Below are 19913 nucleotides of genomic sequence, written 5' to 3'. Positions count from 1 at the left end.
AACTTCCTCGAGGTTTGACCCTGGTCTTGCCAGGTTATTTATTACTTCAATATTCCTATACTTGGAAGAAGATATCAATCTTTTAATCATGTCAAGAAAGACATTGATTTTCACAAACACTTCTATATAAGAAACTAGAGGTTACATTTGATGATTTAACTAGAATAGTTTAGAACTTAAAGAGCCAATAAAAATCTATTTTTTATAGTTCAAAATATTTTAAACTAAATACACTAACCTATATCTTAGAAACAATGCATAAAATTACTACTAGAGTAATGCAATGACACATTAGAAAGAGGTTCGTAAGAATGAAGTATTTAAACATATATTTTTATAAATGATGTTTCTTGTTATCAGAAGATGCTAAAAAATTAAGCCGAAAAAGCCACTAAAAGGAACTTACCCTGTTAGATATTTTAAAAATATCACGAGTGCTCACTTATTGACTAGTTTAGATTTTAATAAAGAGTTTGCGGAGGTTCATTCATATTGTTCATTGACATAAAAGATAGAAAAACTATTTTAGAATGTAACATTGAAAAAGCCTAAAAAGGTTACTAAACCTAGTAGTAAAGAAGTTAAACTACCAAAGTAGTCAAAGACAATGAATATATTTTTTATATCAAAAGAATTGAAGAGATCTTTGATCAATTAATGTATGAAGGATAAATTAAGCTTCTTGAAAATCACACAATCCTTACTATTAATAAAATTAAAGGGAAATAATAATATAAGTGGCATAAATCTTGAAAACATGATTTTAATAATTGCGCAGTCTTTAAGAACCAAATATAAAATGCTCTAAAATTTGGATGCATTTATTTTTTTGGTCAAGAAGATAAAGGAAAATGATGGTCCATTTTCTAAATTCATTATGAGTTGCTGAAGCTGGTCACAAATGATATTATTATTAAAATGTATATAGATTGTAGAAAAACTAAAGTGATGGTTCTACAAGCCCAAGATATCCCTTATAGTTAAGTGTATAAATGCCATACTTACCGTACAATTACTCAAAAAGATGAAGACTTAAAGAGAATTATTGAGTAAGTAATGTCTTGTCATAGGCCAAAACATTTAAGCCTATAAAGCCATATGAAAATAAATAGTATAATCACCAATCATAATAAAAATCCTTCAAGCCTAGTGATAAAAAGAATGATGATCCTGTCAAGCATCACCAGTATCTTATAAATTTAGAGAGTGATGGGAATAAAGGAAACGCCCAATTTAGGATAATACAACACCTAGACACTTTAGTAAGGGGAAAAGAAGCATAATCATATACTTTCCTAGAAAATAGTCCTAAAATATTGCACAAACTAGCGAATTAGCTGAAATGAAACAATCTTAAATGTCAATTATGTTATTTATGAAAGGTGTACCATAGAAATCAATACTAGATAGGATCTCACCTATTTATATGCAAAATAATAATAATCTAGAAAGGATGACCCTTATTAAAGATAGAATCACTAAGCAGCCATAAACCTTCGTAAAAAGTATGAAAAAGGCTCTTATCTCTACACCACCATCATTTTAAGATGTTGTAATACAAAATAATCCATAAAAATATAAGAATTATCTAGAAAAGTAGACAAAGTTATCACTAATTTAATGAAAAAAAAACTATAAAAAATAGTTAGACACAAATTAAAAAAGTAATATATACTGCTAAGATATAGACAAAGATTAACCAACAATCACAAGGAAAAAATTATTCAAAATTCTAGGTCAACAACCGGGAGCTTGAAAATAAAAGATAAGAACTATAGCAATGACCTAAGTTATTGTTTATTGTAAAATAAAAGCAAAAAATGACATTAGTTCTTAAGCAAAAACAATAAAAAAATATTACCAAGAAAGCTACTCCAATAAAGGATAAAATAACACTGGTTATATAAGAGATAATATTGATAGTGCTTAAGGACAACAAAAATATCTAAACCCTAAATGAGCTAGTAATATATAAAAATGCTTTAACACCTACCCTTATATAAATAGAAGACTATCCAGATTATGAAAATGATATAATTATTTATGTAGATGGATTCTTAAATGATGGTATGATGGATGAGCTTTTTAGAATGATAATAGATAATAAAAGAAAGAAGAATAACTAAAGTTCTTAGTCTTAATATAATATATATGTAAATAAAGTACAATGAAAAAAAAGGAACTAGAAAAACCTTTTGAAGTAGAAATGAGTGACTATGAAAAAGTCACATCAACTAATATGATATTTAATTTTTCATAATATTTTGAAGCCATATATAACTAGTAGACTTATATGGATAATGATTCTAGAAAGATAAGTGGAGGGAAAAACTAGAGAGATTTAATTCAATTATGTTATGTGCCTTACCTATTGTACATCATTGAATTATGTTATGTGCCTTACCTATTGTACAACCTCATTAACTAGATTTGGTTTATCTAGTGTCGTTTTAGAGATAATGTCATTGCAAATTAGGTTTTGGGATGGTGTAACCGCCAACTTGGTTTGTCTTGTTTCACCATTGGATCATCTCTATTTTTCTTAAAGAGTTCAACTAAATGTCCTTTTTTTTTAATAGTGGAGATTAGATTCCAACTTTTTTGGAAAAAAAATTACTTTTTGTATCAGCCTCTAGCAGCTTTCAAATCAAAAGCTCACGTATAAGTTGCAGCTTTCAAATCAAAAGCTCACGTATAACTATCACTAAAGTTGTCCTATTCTTAGATGTGCTTTTAAAATATACACAAGGAAAATTTTTGATATGGTTAGTTTGGAATTTATCATTCTTAAGGGCTATTGGAGTCTTTAGTTTCAAAGTTAGATAGATTAAGGTATGAATGTCTACAACTCATTTCTTAATAGCTATGAATGAGGAGAGTCACAATTTCTTCCCATCTTCTAGGAGTTTTTAGAAGGGTGATCTTTTTTATCGTTACTTCTTTTTTGGCTATGGAGGGTATAAGTGGCATTCTTAAAGAGGCTTTATAGAAATCGAGGTCTTGATGTCACTAGTGATGTTGATTGCCATTATTCACTTGTGCTTTGTGACATTACCAAAAATTTATTGTACCAAGTGTTATATAAATAAATCTAGATTAGTTATTTAACAAGCAAATATTAAAGAGTGAATAAGATAACAAATACAAAACATGTTAGTATCAAATATTAAGGTCCATGTTGAGTTTACACTATACTTATTCTTACACCATTAGTGTAATATTTTCACCTTGACATAATAAACTTAACTAAATAAAATGAAAGAAAGAAAATAAATAAACAAAATAAGAACATAAATATGATAAAAGAACAAAAATGATAGAAAATTGATAATGAACCAGAAGAGTTAACTGAATAGAGGTTTCTTTAATCAACCAAGAGAGTTTAATAAGCATTTGACCACTTGATCAAAGGACCAGAAATCATTATTAATCAAAATAAAGTGACTTGCCAATATAATTTGAATATGTACATAACTAAAAAGATAAAGTCCTATTCAGAATATGAGTCACCAATAAAATAACTAAACAAAAATAAAAGATTGGACTAGGATTCACATATGTATTAATAGAAAATAAATTTAACTTTTATGAGAAGTCTATTTGTCTTGTATTAATATTTGTATAAAATTAAGATTATCTATTTATTCAGAATTCGAACTCTATATCAATATAAATAGGGTTAGATGCTACTTTAAAGGATGACTAGCCCTACATATTCAAATTCTAATAATTTTATCTACTATTTCAATAAGGGTTTTATTTAATTTATTGCTTTTATTTATTGCTTGATTTATTTATCTATACTTAAATTTCAAGCAAACTACTTCTCTATTAAAACTCATACATTTTCTTTACATGATTGTGCTTTTAGAATAGATTAGCTTTGTTAAGGGTTTAAGGCCTAAAATCCTTATTTTGCTTGATTAGAGGTAATTGTAGCATCGTTGCAACTTCAAGGAATTTTTTTATTGTGAATCAAATAGTTGACACATTTGTTTAATCATATAAACCGAATTATACATATAAATAAATGATAGAGATAGATGTTGATGCAAGTGAAATTAAATTGAAAAGTTGAGAGCTTGATGATGATTAAGATATCTCATGTAAATAATCCTTTTATAAAAAAAAAGGGGATATCTTCTATATGTCAATAATTTTTTTATAATAATAATAATTTAAATTCTATTAAAATAAAATAATTTACTAGTATAATCCTTTATTTTATTATTAATCTATATTTCTCAGCCAAAAAATAATATTTTTTTAAAGTAATATGTTTCATTATTAAAAAACAAAGGTGATTAGAATAAATATTCAAAAAACTTGAAATGATTATAAAAAAGGGATAACTTTAATTAAAACCTTTTTTACCTTATTAATGTGATTTGTTTTTTTAACAATTTCTTTATCTGAATATTTTTCTGTTGAAGCAAAACTATTATGATAATCATAAAAAAAAAAAAATTAAAATTTTTTTCATTATTATCACTGAAGCAAAACTATTATGATAATCATAAAAGAATTTTTTTAAAAAATATTTTCATTATTATCATAAATACATATTAAAAATTATAAATATAATACACGGGAACTTTAAAACATATTAAAAATTAAAAAATTAAAACAACTTAAACTCTATTTTAATTGAATACTCATAAGACTTTTTTTTTATATTAGGCACATAATAATCAAAAAATATTAACATTCCTATAAAGACCTATAATATTATTTTAGAATCATGGATAAATTGAATAATAATATTAATTTTTTAGTGCTAATGAAAAAAAAATCAGAATAAGGGGCTAGGCCTAAGCTTGCAAGGCGAGGTCTAGGAGGCTGGCCTTTCCCTTTATTGTTTTATTTTATTAATGTACTTTATTTATATGTAAAAAATAAACAGTTGATGACATGTCCCATGTCGTTCCATATTTTTTTCTATCGGAGAGATGATTGAGAAATCATAACTAGGTTTTTTGCACTAAAAATACTATTTTTCTATTTAATTTCATCCAAAAACAACTAAAAAAAATATTCTTGCCATCTCAATAATTTATTTATTTTTCAACCTAAAACAATTTTGATTTTGTCTAAAAAATAAAAGAAAATAAAAAACATCTCTGTTTTATTTTTTTTCATAAAGTTTAAAGTTTAAAAATATTTCAATAAATTTTTTTTTATTAAATAGAATCTATTAATATCAAAATTAAACCTTTTTATTGTAGGAAATTAGGCGAATAACAACTTTATCATTTTTAGTGATGCTTGAAAATTTTTTCTTTTCTTTCTCATACTCAATGATTGAAAAGTAAATAAAACTTTTTAAACTAAAACTAAAATTTAAATAATTATAAGGATTGTAAAAAAAAAAGAAAATAGGTGGTTAAATAGTATTTTTTTCGTATGAATTTTAGATTAGTCATGTAATTTCTTTTTATTTTACACTTTATTACTTTTTTGTTGAATTATTTCTTTTCCTATTCGTAACATTTTTTTAGAAATTGATCATCAATTAATCATAGAAGGCTGTAATTAAAAATAAAATTTGAAAATGAAATTAAAAAAACACTCTTTGTTATTATTGCTACAATGATTTTCCTGTCCCTTTTAGTATATTTTGTAATATAATATAATGTAATATTCATTAATTTATGAGGCAGCAGTAGTTTCGAGTAGTTTTACCGATGCTCAAGATTAAATTCAACGCAAATATAGATTTATGAAATGAAATGGTAGAGAGGGGGGTATTGTATTATACAAAATGCTTAATAAGAAAACTAGAAAACGCAGTAAATTGAAAGGAAAAAGACTGTATAGTAGTTCGAGCAATACAAATAGATAAGTGAGAGATTGAGAACAGGCGGAAAGTCAAGTATTTTGGGAACTTGAACCAGTGGCATTGGCACGTACTAGCTTGTCCATGGAATTTATCAAAGCTTCAAACTCTATATAATTCAATGCAGCTAAGTTCTCACTGGCTTATGGGATCTGTGTATATATATATATATATATATAAGACGCAAGAACACTTGGTTCCTGTAAGCCCCAACTGCGCTCCATCCTTCTCTAGTCATATTGAAGAGTTGTCAACACTCGCTCACCAAATGAAGGTAGGAATAAAGCTACAGGAGTGAATCAATGTCTTGATTATCTCTGCATTTTTCATCACAGGGAAGTTAACTTGACGCTTACTGAGGATAATTATGTGCCCTTACAATTGCAGATAGTCGTTTGGATGCAAAACAAACTCTATAGGAGACATGACAGCAAGAAACCAAACTCCATTTCTGTTGATTGTAAGCATTGTGTTGCCTGCTATATTTATTTATTTATTTATTCGTTTTCTTGTATGTTTCTGTTAATGCCTGGATTTAGACTTCTTAAAATGACTAATAACAGCCATAGTGATTCAAACTATCAAGAGGTTATCATATTCATAGGCTGGTTACAAGAGAGATGGGCCCATTTATACTCGGTAAAAGGCTGCTTAGTCTTAATTAACATTTTGATCCTTCTTTGGTCTTTAATTGTCAGGAAGTGACAATCATAGATCAGCAAGCTATTAGCAGAGTCATTCCGTTCTATGAACTTATGATCAGTATGTGTGAAATGTATTTCTTAGATTATTATTATTAATGTAACTTCTGCTCCTTGTATAGATCACATTCGGCAAGAATCTCGTAAAGAAGAATTCATTGACTGGCCTAATGAATTGCTGGCAATTGGGACGTTTGGAAATAAATCCATCAAAGAAGAATTTAAGCATAACCATTTCTCCCAAAATCTTCCCCAAGAACTTACACCTGAAGAAGTTGGAAAACTACAAAATGAGCTGAGCATCTTATTGCATAAACAAGGTGGATCAACTGATGGAGCAGAATCAGAAACTGCTAATTTTTTCAATAGCCAAAAAAGCGTGCAAGATGACAGTACAAATTTTGACGGCTGTTCTGACGAGTCAAACAACAAAGATTGCTGTGTTCAGGCTAACAACGAGGTTGTTACCAGCAGAAGGAAAGATATATGGGCAGACACCAGTGCAGCAATTAACAAAAAGTCCTTGTCTTTTCTTCTAAAGAAGATGTTCATTTGTGGCGGTGGATTCTCTCCTACCCCTAGTTTAAAGAATCAAGTCCCAGAGTCCAGAATGGAAAAGGTAGATGCTAATAATGCATATTACTTTTTTTTTTTGGTTGCTTATAGTGGGGGAAAAAAGGGATTTCTAATACAGTTTCTTTCTTCTAATTTATATCTGAATGAAAGCTATTGAGGGCAATACTTCACAAGAAGATATATCCACAAAATCCGAGTCCAAAATCATCAACGAAAAAATATTTGGAGAACAAACAGAAGCCGAAGTCTGCCGATGGGGATGGAATAAATGAGAGGGCTGATGAAGGAAGTAAATGGGTGAAGACAGATTCTGAATGTAAGTTCGGATTAGTATGCATAAGAACCATCTGTACTGATATGATCTCGACGACTAACACTTGATATTCAACTGCAGATATAGTATTGGAGATATAAATTAAATTGGCCCTGGCCAGATGCATGTGAAGGTTACATGGTAATTAATGGGAGCATTTTCAAACAGTTACTTCATACTTGTAACAGTAATTGTCGCATTTCTGATACCAAGAACTACAAAATTTTGCAGATAATGATCCGTGGTTGAACCGTCCTGCTTTCAATATACGGAGCTAAATGGCTTGAAATAATCGCCCAAGCCGTACTAAACTGTCTTCAACTTTCATGAAAACTGCAACATCTATCTTAAACATAGGAATGAAGCATAATGTCCGATTTATAAACGTGCAATATATATATATATATATATGCCACTAGCCTAATGCCTTTGATTCCCAAGCGAATGATCTTATACCAAAGGCTGAGCATAGTTTTTTCTCAAGTTACAAGGAATTGATTAGCATCTGGAGGACAATAAAAAGATTTGTTGGTCTAGACAGGCAGGTTCAGGCTGAGTTTTGTGCTCGTGGGGCATTCTGAGCTTTGTTTTCTATGGGAGAAAAAGAAAATCTTGAAATAAAGAAGAATTTATTGGAGTTTTAGGCCTAAGCTTGTTTGTTGTTACGTTTATGCTTGCTGTAAGGGCAGCAACGACACGGGGGTAGATGAAATGTGTATGGCTTAATTGGGTAGAGCAGCACCTTGTCTCAAAGTGTAAATCTCGTATTCAAACTCCTTTCGCGAGAAATCATGTTAATTTAGCAAAACTCAATAAATAAAAATACAAAATCATTACCTTCTCTAATTTGGAAAATACCTTCCCTTATCTTCAATAGTACTTGTTCGTAAAAAGATGTGGGTGTCAAACCCTTGTGCTGGCAAACGTGGACCATTGTGTTAGGAGATTTGACTAACCTTACACTAGAGACAACTTGTGTTCCTTGCAACTATGCATCCATATAATTACAGAATTTAAATCAATATTTTAGGAGTCATTCGATTTTCTCCTTCATATAATTAATCACATTTGAAGACATTCTTCTTGGCTTTAGGCTTGATTGGTAAAGAATGTTTGGACGAACTTTGGTCTAAACCAAGCAATTAACCATAATCATAGGAAAAATAGTGTTTATAAACATGTAGCAGTGATACTATATTATTCTGAAACTCTTCTAGCATATTGGCCCATGTAAAAATTGGTACACTCTTATTATAATCTCCCAAGTTTACTTTAATTAGTGGATCTTGAACTTTTAACATATCTATCATTCATATTTAATTTTAATATAGTTTTATTGAATATATTTTATTATGATGTCTAACATATCTACAGGTTTTATAAAAAGCCTCGAAACAAGTGATTAAATTATAATAACTCATCTATTGTTATGATTTAAATTCTTTATCATTACCTTTAAATTACAAGTTAAATAGCTTAATAAATTCAGTTATTTGTCCCCTTGTACTTATTGTCTTTTTTTCTTACAAAACAATCATTAAAAAAACCAATATTATTCGTGCTTGTGAATTAAAGTGTGCTTACATTATTGCTATACATTCATGCATCTTCTATCATTAAATTGATCATAAATAATATATTATTTTCTTGAAATATTTTAGCTATTCTAATTGATAACCAAAATATAAAATCTTAATGAAAAAACTAACACCACAAAAATATTAATAAATATCTCATATTATCCAACCAATGTATTATAACTTATCTTTATTTGTACTATAAAAAAATATTTAATGTAACAGACCTAATAATTAGATATATCTATAATGCTCATATGGTCTTTTTTATATTACTCATAAAATTAACATCATCTTTTTAGATAGAATCATAGGAGCCTTGTTATAACCAATTTTATTAATTAGAGTTAGTGATATAATTTTTAATACTACATCCTCGTAGATGAAAACTCTTTATACTAGTATACCATTAAAATTTATTATAAGATATAGAGGTTTTAAATTATGACTCATAGTTTATGTTGACTTACTAAATATAAGATTTTTTTGTTGATTGACAACAAGTTATGATTGGTCAATTTAAACAATCTGTTTTTTTTTTCTCAATACTATCTTGAAAATCAATATCTAAATATGATAGGTGATCAATTTTGACTTTAATTAAATAAGAAAAATAAAATACCATATTCATGGATATGGTTTCTTCATGGTTTTTCTTTTATATATTAGAAGAATTTCATATTTGTTTCATTAATTGTAGTTTTTTTTTTCTAATTAATACATCAAAATTGAAAAATTAAAATTTTTTTCCTCTTTTTATTGTATATTATAATAAAAAAGATATTAATTCTATCTTTTAACAAATCATTTAATAAATCATTAACATTGATAATCATGTCATTCTCTTCTTTGAGTTATTCTTTTGTTTGGATGAAGGCATATGTTAAAGCCATTTTACCTTTTATAAGATTACGTTATTTTAAACTTTAGACATAATTGTTTTTCCTATTATTTTTCATAATTTTTTTTTATAATAGCAAAAAAAATTTTCTCTTATTATGGTAGTTGTTAAAGTAACATCTTCATTTTGCTTTTCCTAACTAGATGATGTCACATGTATTTTCAGTTGTAAGACTAACAAAGACTTAAACTAGTTTTATAATGTTTGTTTCCTTTTTTCAAACTTTTTAGGTGTTGGCCTATTAATTTAGATAGCTTATCTTATTGTTGTTTAATGTTAGGTAAATCTAGTCTTATCTTGACATTAGGTCTACTCTTTGTTTTTCATCTTCAAAACCATTATTTTTCATAGACTTTTTAATTATCTTAGCAATAGTCTTATCTAGCTTTCTAAAGATATATTTATCTTTAGTAATCTATATGCTTGGTAAGTTATAGTTTATTACAACCTTCTAAGATAAATATGAAGTAGAAGTAAAAACTTTTTTTTTTTTTTTTATACAAAAGATATAGTTTAGGAGTAAAACTTCTTTCTACTTTTTATACCAAAATATTCTGATTACAGTAGAAAATCATTATTGATCATGGTCATTAGTTTGTACAAAAGTAGGAGCAAACATATCTAGAACGGATCAATATTATGTGCCTCTTATTTGTAACAAGATTAATACTTGAGGTTATTATTATTGACCACTTTATTAGTTTGTTTAACATCTACAATATTTTTTATTGGTAAGGTGTATAATTATGCATCAACGCTTTGCCAAAGTGTTTGAGCATTGCATTCTTCTAAATTTTGATAGTTTTTCTTGTTTTTATTTTTTATCTAAAATATTTATATAATTGCTAATAGGATCATCACCATCCTTATTACATGGTTTAGATTATTTTTATTATGGCTAGTGTTTATACTAGTAATTGTGAATTGGTTTTTTAAGCTTAAATGTGTTAGCTTATCAATGAGTTACTACTTGTTCAACCTTTTCCCTCAAGTCTTTACCATTAGAAGAATTGTATGGCAAGTACTACCTTTATAAACCTCATTATAAGGCATATTATAGGTTTACCAAACCACCTATTTGGATTTACCATAATTTATATATTATTTTCTCAATACTAAAATCTATGACTGATTATAAACTTTGTTATGATTTATTAGGTTTTACCTTTTATGGTTCATACTTATCAAAGATTTTTTTGGCTTAAGAGTAGCTAATATTATTGTTGTCTTGAGGAATAAATTGTTATCCACTTTAATCTTTTTGTATCAAAAGTGAATGACCAGTTTTTAATGCCTTATAAGTATGGTTTTTAAAAACAACACAATAATTAATGTTATATCTCTATGAGTCATATCATTTGCAATACTTCTTCCCTTTAATTTGGTTGGTGGTGGGGATGAAATGATTATCAAGGAACTTAATTTATATCTTATATATCAATTGGTCAAAGATTTTATTAATGGTTTTGTAGTGAAAAGATTAATCTTTATTTTTTTTAACCACTCTGATAGAATTTGTTTCATTTCTAATAGATTAAATAGTTTATCTAGCATTTTTTAATGATGCAAAAACGATTTTCTTTCTTTTACTCTTAAAATTGATATGAGTTATTATTAGCCTTTTTCCAAGTTCCTTATTGGAGAATGAATTAGTCAAGGAAAGAGTAATCATAACATTGTATAAATAGCCAACTAGGTATATTTTTATGATTGGCTTACTCTTTACTCATTTTCTCATCTTCCAACATCATTTATTAGGATGCAGATATTTAAGTATTTGGTTTTTATAAACCATTTTCTTATGCTCCATTGCAATATCCCATTCAAAATTATTTTAATGCACTCATACATTTACCTCTAGTTTTGTTATGTAAAAATACTCATAGAAGCAAATCTTCATCTCTTATTTATTGTTGATAAAGTTGGGTGGTAATATAAAAAACTAATGAAAAGCTATTTTAGTCGGTACAAACCAAATAACCTTAACTTTATGAAGGGGTTCACTACAATATTATCATATTAGTTTGTGAATTTGATAATATTTTCATGGTAGATTATTTTTTCTTAAAATTATTTGTATTTTACAATATTTATATCTCTAGAAATTAGATGCAATATGTCAACTATGGATGAGTGTATACAGATATTACTATTCAACTAATTACTAACTCCATCTCCTTTGGATTCTTTATTCAATTACATCTATTCATCTCCTCGCTTGTTTATCACTAGTTAGGGTCTGTTATGGAATGAGATTAAGGTTTACTTGCTATGAAAAAATATAATAGGCATTAAACTACTTAGTAACAAGTTGTTGCACTAGATAATAGAGTTATGGAGCCATATAATTAACTTGTGGTTATATATATATATATATATATATATATATATATATATATATATATATATATATATATATATATATATATATATATATAAAAGAGAGGAAATTGGCATATTATGAGCTATCATGCCTAAGTTTAGTTGTTATTGTGTATGATACATTGGCACATGTATCATTGTATAAGGCCTGATAATTTCAAATACCCATGTTGGAGTGCTTATGCCTTTAGAATGCCTTAGGATTTGGTCATAGTTACATAACCTTAACTAGATTTAGACATTGCCGATTCATGTTCTACATACCCTTGAATATTCTTGTCGATCACGTGAACTTTCCTTCATAATCTATTGTTTCATATGGGTTGATTATGTGGACTTTATTTATATAAACGATCATTGTTCTATTTTTTTTTCATTTTTAATCATCTTTAATCAATCATAAACTTCATAATTGATCATACTATTTATAATTAATTTCAACTTCTTCTTTTTTATATAGTATTGAACAATTAATATTCTTATCTATATGTAAACTAGTTCAAGGTAAAATGATTACTATTTTGCTGTTCTCATTTCATTAATTATAATTACTCAAGATTGAGAAATTTTTTTTTGTAATTAACATGGATATTCAGATTAACTTGTACACAACTCAATTAATACTGAAAATTGCACAACTCAATTAATATTGAAAGGACTCGAACTCGTAATTATTAGAAAGTAAAACCAAATCCCAAGTTATTCTTTTTTTTTTTAGATTAACGTGGATGTCCGGGCCAGCTTGCGCGCACCACGACTAATCCCACGGGCCCTGAAGTTAACGACCATGTAAGCCTCCAGTGACCATCATATGAGCAACCAAGGACTCGAATCTGAGACCACAGAGGGAGCAAACCCCTTGATCCCAAGTTCTTACCACTTGGTCACCACCTAGATGGTTAATCCCAAGTTATTCTTGAAATGTCAGGTTCTATGCCGAACCGTGTCTGTCTACCAGCAGACCTTTCCAAACTTTAACTTCGATGAAAGGGTAGGTTTTCCGACCTTAAATAAAAATAATTATGTTATGATATTCAAGTTGTGCTGCTCAGTGGGAGTCATATTCCATGGAAAGTTCAGTCCTAATAAGTTTATTGACTCGAAATATACACCACAGAATTCGGTCACCGTCTCCTTTATAAGCCTCAACCCGGTGTTCATTTATTTCCTTGCAGAAGAAAACTGCAGCAAGGCCATGTGATCATCTTCACTCCGGAAGAGTGAGTAGAGATATCAGAGGCTCATAATTGGGAAAACGTGAAATAAGATAAGAGCGTTTTGCCAGCTCGAAGTCTTCAAAATGAAAGGCCGGAGCACAAGTGCAACCTACTAAGGAGTAGTGGCTCTCAGCATCCCTCGGTGCAGCTTGAGCAACCATACTATCTGGAGAAATGTTGTAGTCCTTTGTTGGAAATGCACCAAACCAGACATATGGAGGCACAGTATACTGTGGTTGCTGATTGTCTCCAACCAGATCAGATCCAATGGAAGTTAATTTGACCTTCCCGTTTTTCTCATTCAATTCCAGTATCTGAAAAAAAAAATATATGTTTCAGTAGAAAAATAAGTAAAATGGCAGGACTAACAGCAAATATTCCAAGACAGGAACCTGAGCGAGACTCTTTTACTCCAATTTCATCTTAAATTTGTAATTTGCTCTGATGAGAGAAAAGCTTCATATATAATTTGCATGGGATATAGATTGCCATGGCACTTCAAAATGCTAGAAATAAAATCAAATTTCAGATTTCAATATGAATTATTTCTCATTTCATTCTTTCTTTTCAGCAATGCATGGTTTGTTTGAATTACTTCTGGAATACATTTAACAATTTTAGGTGAAAAATTCAATAGTTTATTTGCTGGTTTTGGAGAAACCACGGCACAGATGAGGTCAACAGGGCACAAAATGGCCATAATTTTCATAGCATCAAATTCAACCAGGTAAAGAACAGTACTCTTGTATATCAATCAACTTATATTACCATTTCAATTTGACATTGATGTGCACAGTGTAATCTAATTCAAGTACTTCAAGCTTAAACATAAACAATTCAAAGATTTCATCATTGGGCATTTGACAGTCTTCTAATGCTTGAAGCAATCTCATAACTAGAATATCAAAGAACTACCACACTAATTTATTCTACAAAGAGTCATTGTCTAGTGTAATTGACAAGGTTGTCTTCTTGCAGTTGACTGCCACTTCATACATTAATATGGAAGGTAGCACTGTTTCAAAAATTTCCATCCCAGGAGCCTACTTTCTGGACTGCAACCGGGTAGCAATTATTTACACACAGCATGATTGGACTCCACGAGCCGTAACACAGAATTTGCCTCACTAACTGGTACTCTATTTCAAAGGGGCCATAACTAGGAGGAACTATTGCATAGGAGTGATCAATTTACAAATACATGCTGAAGGGTATTCGAAATTTTCCTTCTAAGAACCCAACTTTGGTAGTACAGCAACTAATAGTCTGTCCTTACACGATTCTCTAATGCAGGTATGAGAGATTTAATACCAAATTCAGCTTAGGTGGTGCAATCAGTCAGTTGGGTTAGCTTTGGAAATTTTGGTTTGGTAAATACCACATATTTTGCCCCTCGAACCAAAGCTGCCCTGAATAAGAAAAAAGAATTAAACAGAACTGCCCAAACAAAAATATGGAAGATTTGGGTAAGTATAGTTTTTAGGAGAAAGATACATAAAACATAGAAAATTCCATATGATTTTAGATATATTAAAATTATTATATGATAAATGTTATTAAAATTTAAAAAGAAAAAGAAATAAACTATTGATTTTTAGGCCAAGTTCAGTTTGCAACCCCTCCAAACTGAACCAAATACTGATAATCAATTAAGAAAAAAAATTCTGGACCAAACCAAGCTTTAAAAAAACATGAACCAAATGGAACCAAAATGGGTCAAATCAGTTCAGTTTTAACCAAATATTACTCACTCCTTAACTCATGTCACATCCTAAGACTCTATTTTGGTTACAGAGGGAGGAACTATTATTGTGTAGGGCCATCCAAGGTACATTTTGGATTAACCCAACTCATTTGATTTGTCCAAAGCAATTGCTGTTGGAAGGAGATAAATGAGTTTTCCTAACAAATACTTTGAACAAATCAAATAGTTTGCCTATCAAAATTGTCCTTAGGATTATCCCATGCAATAGCATCTCCTTTACTGGATGAAAAGCCCTTATGCAATACCCAAGTGCAAATCTGAAATGTTCCAACGCAAAATCACATCACAAACATGAAATTAAAACTTTCTCATCCAACCAAAGAAACTATAAAAAAGCTTCAAACATAGAAGTAGATCTGATGTTCATAAGCAAAGTGAAGCTTTAGATCAAGTTTGCAGTGAATAGTTGGGAAGGACAAAATGGACATGCAATGACCATGTGATGGACATCCTCCATGCATAATCTGTGCAGGGATGACAACTAGCAAAGTCATAACGAGGATAGGTGTTTTAAAAGCTAAGATACAAAGGATTGAGAAAACCTTCATCAAGTTTAGTTCAATTTAATAATTCCTGAACACATAATAGAATACTAAAACAATGAGACATCAAAATGCACAAAACTAAAAATTATCTTCATTGTCCAAAACAGTATGTAGAGTGACCTATGTCCAACAGCATAGATAGAATGTTCCAGTGGCATTAGTTAAGTCAGTGCTTTCCATCAAATGACTGTTAGAATTGAAAGGAACTAATCATGGCACGCAAATTGTCAATTCTATATGAAAATTAAATACCAGTGTCACATAGAATAAGCCTTACTGTAAGTGGTTCTCCCAAATAAAAATGCCAGGTTTCTGCACATGGAATGCGATGCAGGAGTGAGACCTTCCCAGAAGGTAGCAAGAAGTAGATAGATGTGCTAACTGCACGATCAACCTTATCTGCATCAAGATGCAACTATATTAGTAAATTGATTGATCAAGTGAAAAATGAAAACAAAACAAGAATCAAATTACAAAAACACTAATGTTGCTTGCTATAATTTCAAAACTAAACTGAAAGTTTTATGCTTTGACAATTGAAACTTATTGCATGAATGGTTCTGCCATCAAATATAGACACTACACCAAAGACTCCTCAACAGGTGGTACACTGTTCATATTGAGAACCGAGCATGTGAATAGAAAAATATTGAAGATCTAGAAAAACAAGATTAATATCTTGGCCACATGTGATCAACATGTTTCAAGGCCAAGTAGAAGGATTCTCGGATTGACTACATTGCTAAACCAAAACTCAGTATAGGTGTCATTCATGGAAAAATTGATTTGATTTTGGAATCCCATTTTCATGGAATTCTAAAATTTTGTCAAAGTAAACAACAATTTCAAGTTCATTATTTAAAATCAAAACTAAATATAAGGATACAGAAAACAGAGAGAGAATCCTTGAACTGTCCCTACATTTCAAGCCCCAAATCCCATGTAACCAAAACACAGCCTTGCCTTAAGAAAACAGAATTAAAAGTATACCTTGAAAAGATTTATTAAAGCAAACAAAAGTAAAAAAAGAACAAGCAAGCTTAAGTTATGTAATTAGTAGTATGAATTTTTGTATATATGAATTAGTAAAATGGATTAGTAACAACAGATGGACTCCGATCCCAATAGTAGTATGAATTAGTAACAACAGAATCTATTCATATTAATCAAATCATAAAGAGAAAAGAAGGCATGCCCAAGATTAGTAGAGAGATCCTTAGCTTGAATTGTTATTTACAGCATAGAAGGTCTTTAGAGGTTGAAGGCGTATAAAAATTTCATAAACTTGAAAACGAAAAGAAATAAAAAGAGCAGGGCATCAAGTGAAAACTTACATTCAGAGGGAAGTTGAGAAGAAGAGAGAACGACAGAAGTGTCTCTAAAGGTTTCTGAGTAGAATCCGCCTTCTGGGTGGGGCTGGAGATTCAGTTTATTCACTATCTCTGATGTAGTTGCCATGTTTGTTTCGTGTTTCTGTCTAGTTTTCCTCGCTCACTCTTTTGCTTTTCCCTTACAAGCACTGTGATTGTTGTGTTAGGTGTCCAATACGGGCTGCTGAAATGTGTTAGGTGTTCAAACAGTTTAATGATGGTTTTGTCCCTAAATTATGGAGGTTACGTAATATTAAGGTCTATGCTATCAATTTAATCATTTATATCCTTAAATTTTATTTTATTTTTTTTACAAATATTCCCATTGTGTTTGGTTTTACTTTGAAGCATCTTCAAGGAAAGATGCTGTTTTAACAAAAAAAGAAATTGATAAAATATATTTTAAATAGTATAAATATAATTTTTATTATTATATATACTCTAATACAAAAAAATCATTTGAAAATTGAATTATATTAAACTAGAAGAAATACGTGCTTTATATTTGTTTAATGAGTTTAATTTCATTTTTTTCTACTATTTAATTGGCTTTTTTTATTGATCTCACTTTGTTAGTTTTGAATTTTAAAAAAAATATATATATATATAAGAATAATAGTTTTTTTTAGGAAAAAAAGCATTTTGACATTTTATTTAGCATGTAAAACAAGTATATAAAAAAAATTAATATATTTTTTTATTTTTTGCTTTCTATTAACCCTTGGAGTTGCTATTACATTAATGAATCAAACTTTCAGAGTTAACTAAACAACCCTATAAATAGTTTTCCAAATCCCTAAAAAATCATATAAAGTTATTTGCACAGTTTTAGTGTAGTTCTTAAAATGTATATATGGTTGAATGTATGTATATTACTAGATATTCTATGTAGTGCTATGATATGGGTTAAAATATTTTTTTATCAGTAAAAAGAGACATTGAGGAATGCAAATGTATTTAAAAAAAATTATAATAAAAAAATAATTTGGATTTGAAGTTTTGAAAACTAAGAGTTTTTGAACTCATGCAAATAGATAAAAGATAGAATTTGAAGTTTTGAAAACCATACGACGCATCCACTCTTTTACTTGTATGCAGATCAAATTCTGTCTAATTCCAGATGAATCTTGTTATTTAAACATGAAATGATCATACAGATTTTCAATGATGATAACCATACATAAGAAAGACAAACACTTGGTAGAAGTTCATGACTTCTGTCTTGGCATACCAAGAATGAGTACACTTAACAATCCAAGACTTGTCATGTAAACACGCAGGGATTAGGGTTTGATGGCTGGACCTTTGAACAAGGAAGGAAAGCCTGGGCTATGGTTTTTGAAGAAAGGTTGATTGAGTCGTCATGTTTTACTTGACATTCGTGATGGATTTTGGAAGTTAAATCTTGATTTCTTATGCCATGATTGTAGCTGAACTATTAGAGAACACATTTCTCTTGTTTTTGTGCCACCACGAGGATGGATTAAGTTCAAAATTAAGCTCTAATAATGTATGAGAGTGAGTTGTTTTAATATCTTTCAATGCCCTGAATTTAATTTAGAACAAAACAACGTAGTTTCCATTCCAATCTTCATCCTTTATTATCCCCTTCTTCTTTTTTTATCAAAACACACAGTTTTATTTAATTTTAATGTAAAACCGATATCATTTTTTACCCTCAAATAAATAAGTTCAAATTAACCAAGATGGGTCACTACACTATTGATTGATCAATGATTAATATTTAAATAAATATTACTCTTACCAAAATACTAAGTTAGTTGATTGTGTTTTTAGTTTTGTTAATTTTTTACATTTTTAATGATTTTCAAGATTTTTTTATACACAAAAATTAAATAAAATAAATAAAGAACAAAATGCTAAAATTATTAAAAAGACATATTTTTTGAAATTTTTTTAATGTCTTCAAAATATATACAAAAATAAATGGTTAAAATTGAATTATAACAAAGTTTATATCAAATATTACATAAAAGTTAAAATCTTTTATTGGGTTATGAGCTGTTATAAAAAAAGAGCTCTCATGAGTTTTAATTGATAGAAAAGCACTAAGCTATTTTGGAAAACATAAAAGTTTATCTAGCTAAACCCTAATGTTAGCCTAGCCAAATTCTAAAAAGTCTTTTAGGTTATACATTTTAACAATATTAGAATCAATTAATAGCCTAGTAGCTTAATAAAATGACTTTCAATATGAATAATTTATATATTATCATAGACACATACCTATAGAAATTGAAGTAAGATATAGATCAATACATCAATAGAGAAACTGTGTTTTGCCTTCTATTTTTTTGTGCTAAATTATATTGATACATGTTACCATTAATGTTTATATAATTTGTAAAACATATATGTTTAAATATATATTATCAAAATATTTTTTTAGATGTTGTATTGGTATATGAATATTAGGATTGTCTAAATTTAATCTATACTATTTTATCACTTAAGATTTTGATACAGGTTAGACTTTAATTTTTTGAAATGTAAAAAATAATATCTAGCTCATTAGAAAGTTGTGATATTGTCATTAAACTCAGTATAACAATTCAAACTTGAAAATTTTCATCTTGACTCTTACTTAGCTTTATTTTTAAATTAAATAATGTGAAAGTTACTAGGACGTGACCTTGTCAACTGAGTAGGACTAAAAAAAACAAAAAAATTTCAGCTCCACCCTAATCAACATGTCAAACTCACAACCTG

General features: G+C 28.8%; 2 protein-coding genes across 2 annotated transcripts; one reads left to right on the top strand and one right to left on the bottom strand.

Annotated features, from left to right (window-relative positions):
* The first annotated feature begins 6055 nt into the window (after nucleotides 1–6055).
* On the top strand, nucleotides 6056–8120 carry LOC105136356 (uncharacterized). Its single transcript, XM_011041662.1, has 6 exons — nucleotides 6056–6110; nucleotides 6224–6296; nucleotides 6660–7156; nucleotides 7264–7429; nucleotides 7508–7567; nucleotides 7658–8120. The coding sequence occupies exons 1-5, from the start codon at nucleotides 6105–6107 to the stop codon at nucleotides 7525–7527; spliced, it is 762 nt and encodes a 253-aa protein (XP_011039964.1). The 5' UTR covers nucleotides 6056–6104; the 3' UTR covers nucleotides 7528–7567; nucleotides 7658–8120.
* A 5145-nt stretch (nucleotides 8121–13265) lies between these two features.
* LOC105136355 (RmlC-like jelly roll fold protein) lies at nucleotides 13266–17343 on the bottom strand. Its single transcript, XM_011041661.1, has 3 exons — nucleotides 17148–17343; nucleotides 16091–16212; nucleotides 13266–13817 (listed from the first exon to the last, which is right to left on the bottom strand). Exons 1-3 carry the CDS (start codon nucleotides 17269–17271, stop codon nucleotides 13494–13496), a joined length of 570 nt encoding a protein of 189 aa, XP_011039963.1. The 5' UTR covers nucleotides 17272–17343; the 3' UTR covers nucleotides 13266–13493.
* Between the last annotated feature and the right edge of the window lie 2570 nt (nucleotides 17344–19913).

This window comes from Populus euphratica, unplaced genomic scaffold, assembly GCF_000495115.2.
Source record: "Populus euphratica unplaced genomic scaffold, PopEup_1.0 scaffold53.1, whole genome shotgun sequence".
NCBI classification, from domain to species: domain Eukaryota; kingdom Viridiplantae; phylum Streptophyta; class Magnoliopsida; order Malpighiales; family Salicaceae; genus Populus; species Populus euphratica.
Note: the sequence above shows the minus strand (reverse complement) of the source record. Positions and strands in the feature narration are given on the sequence as shown.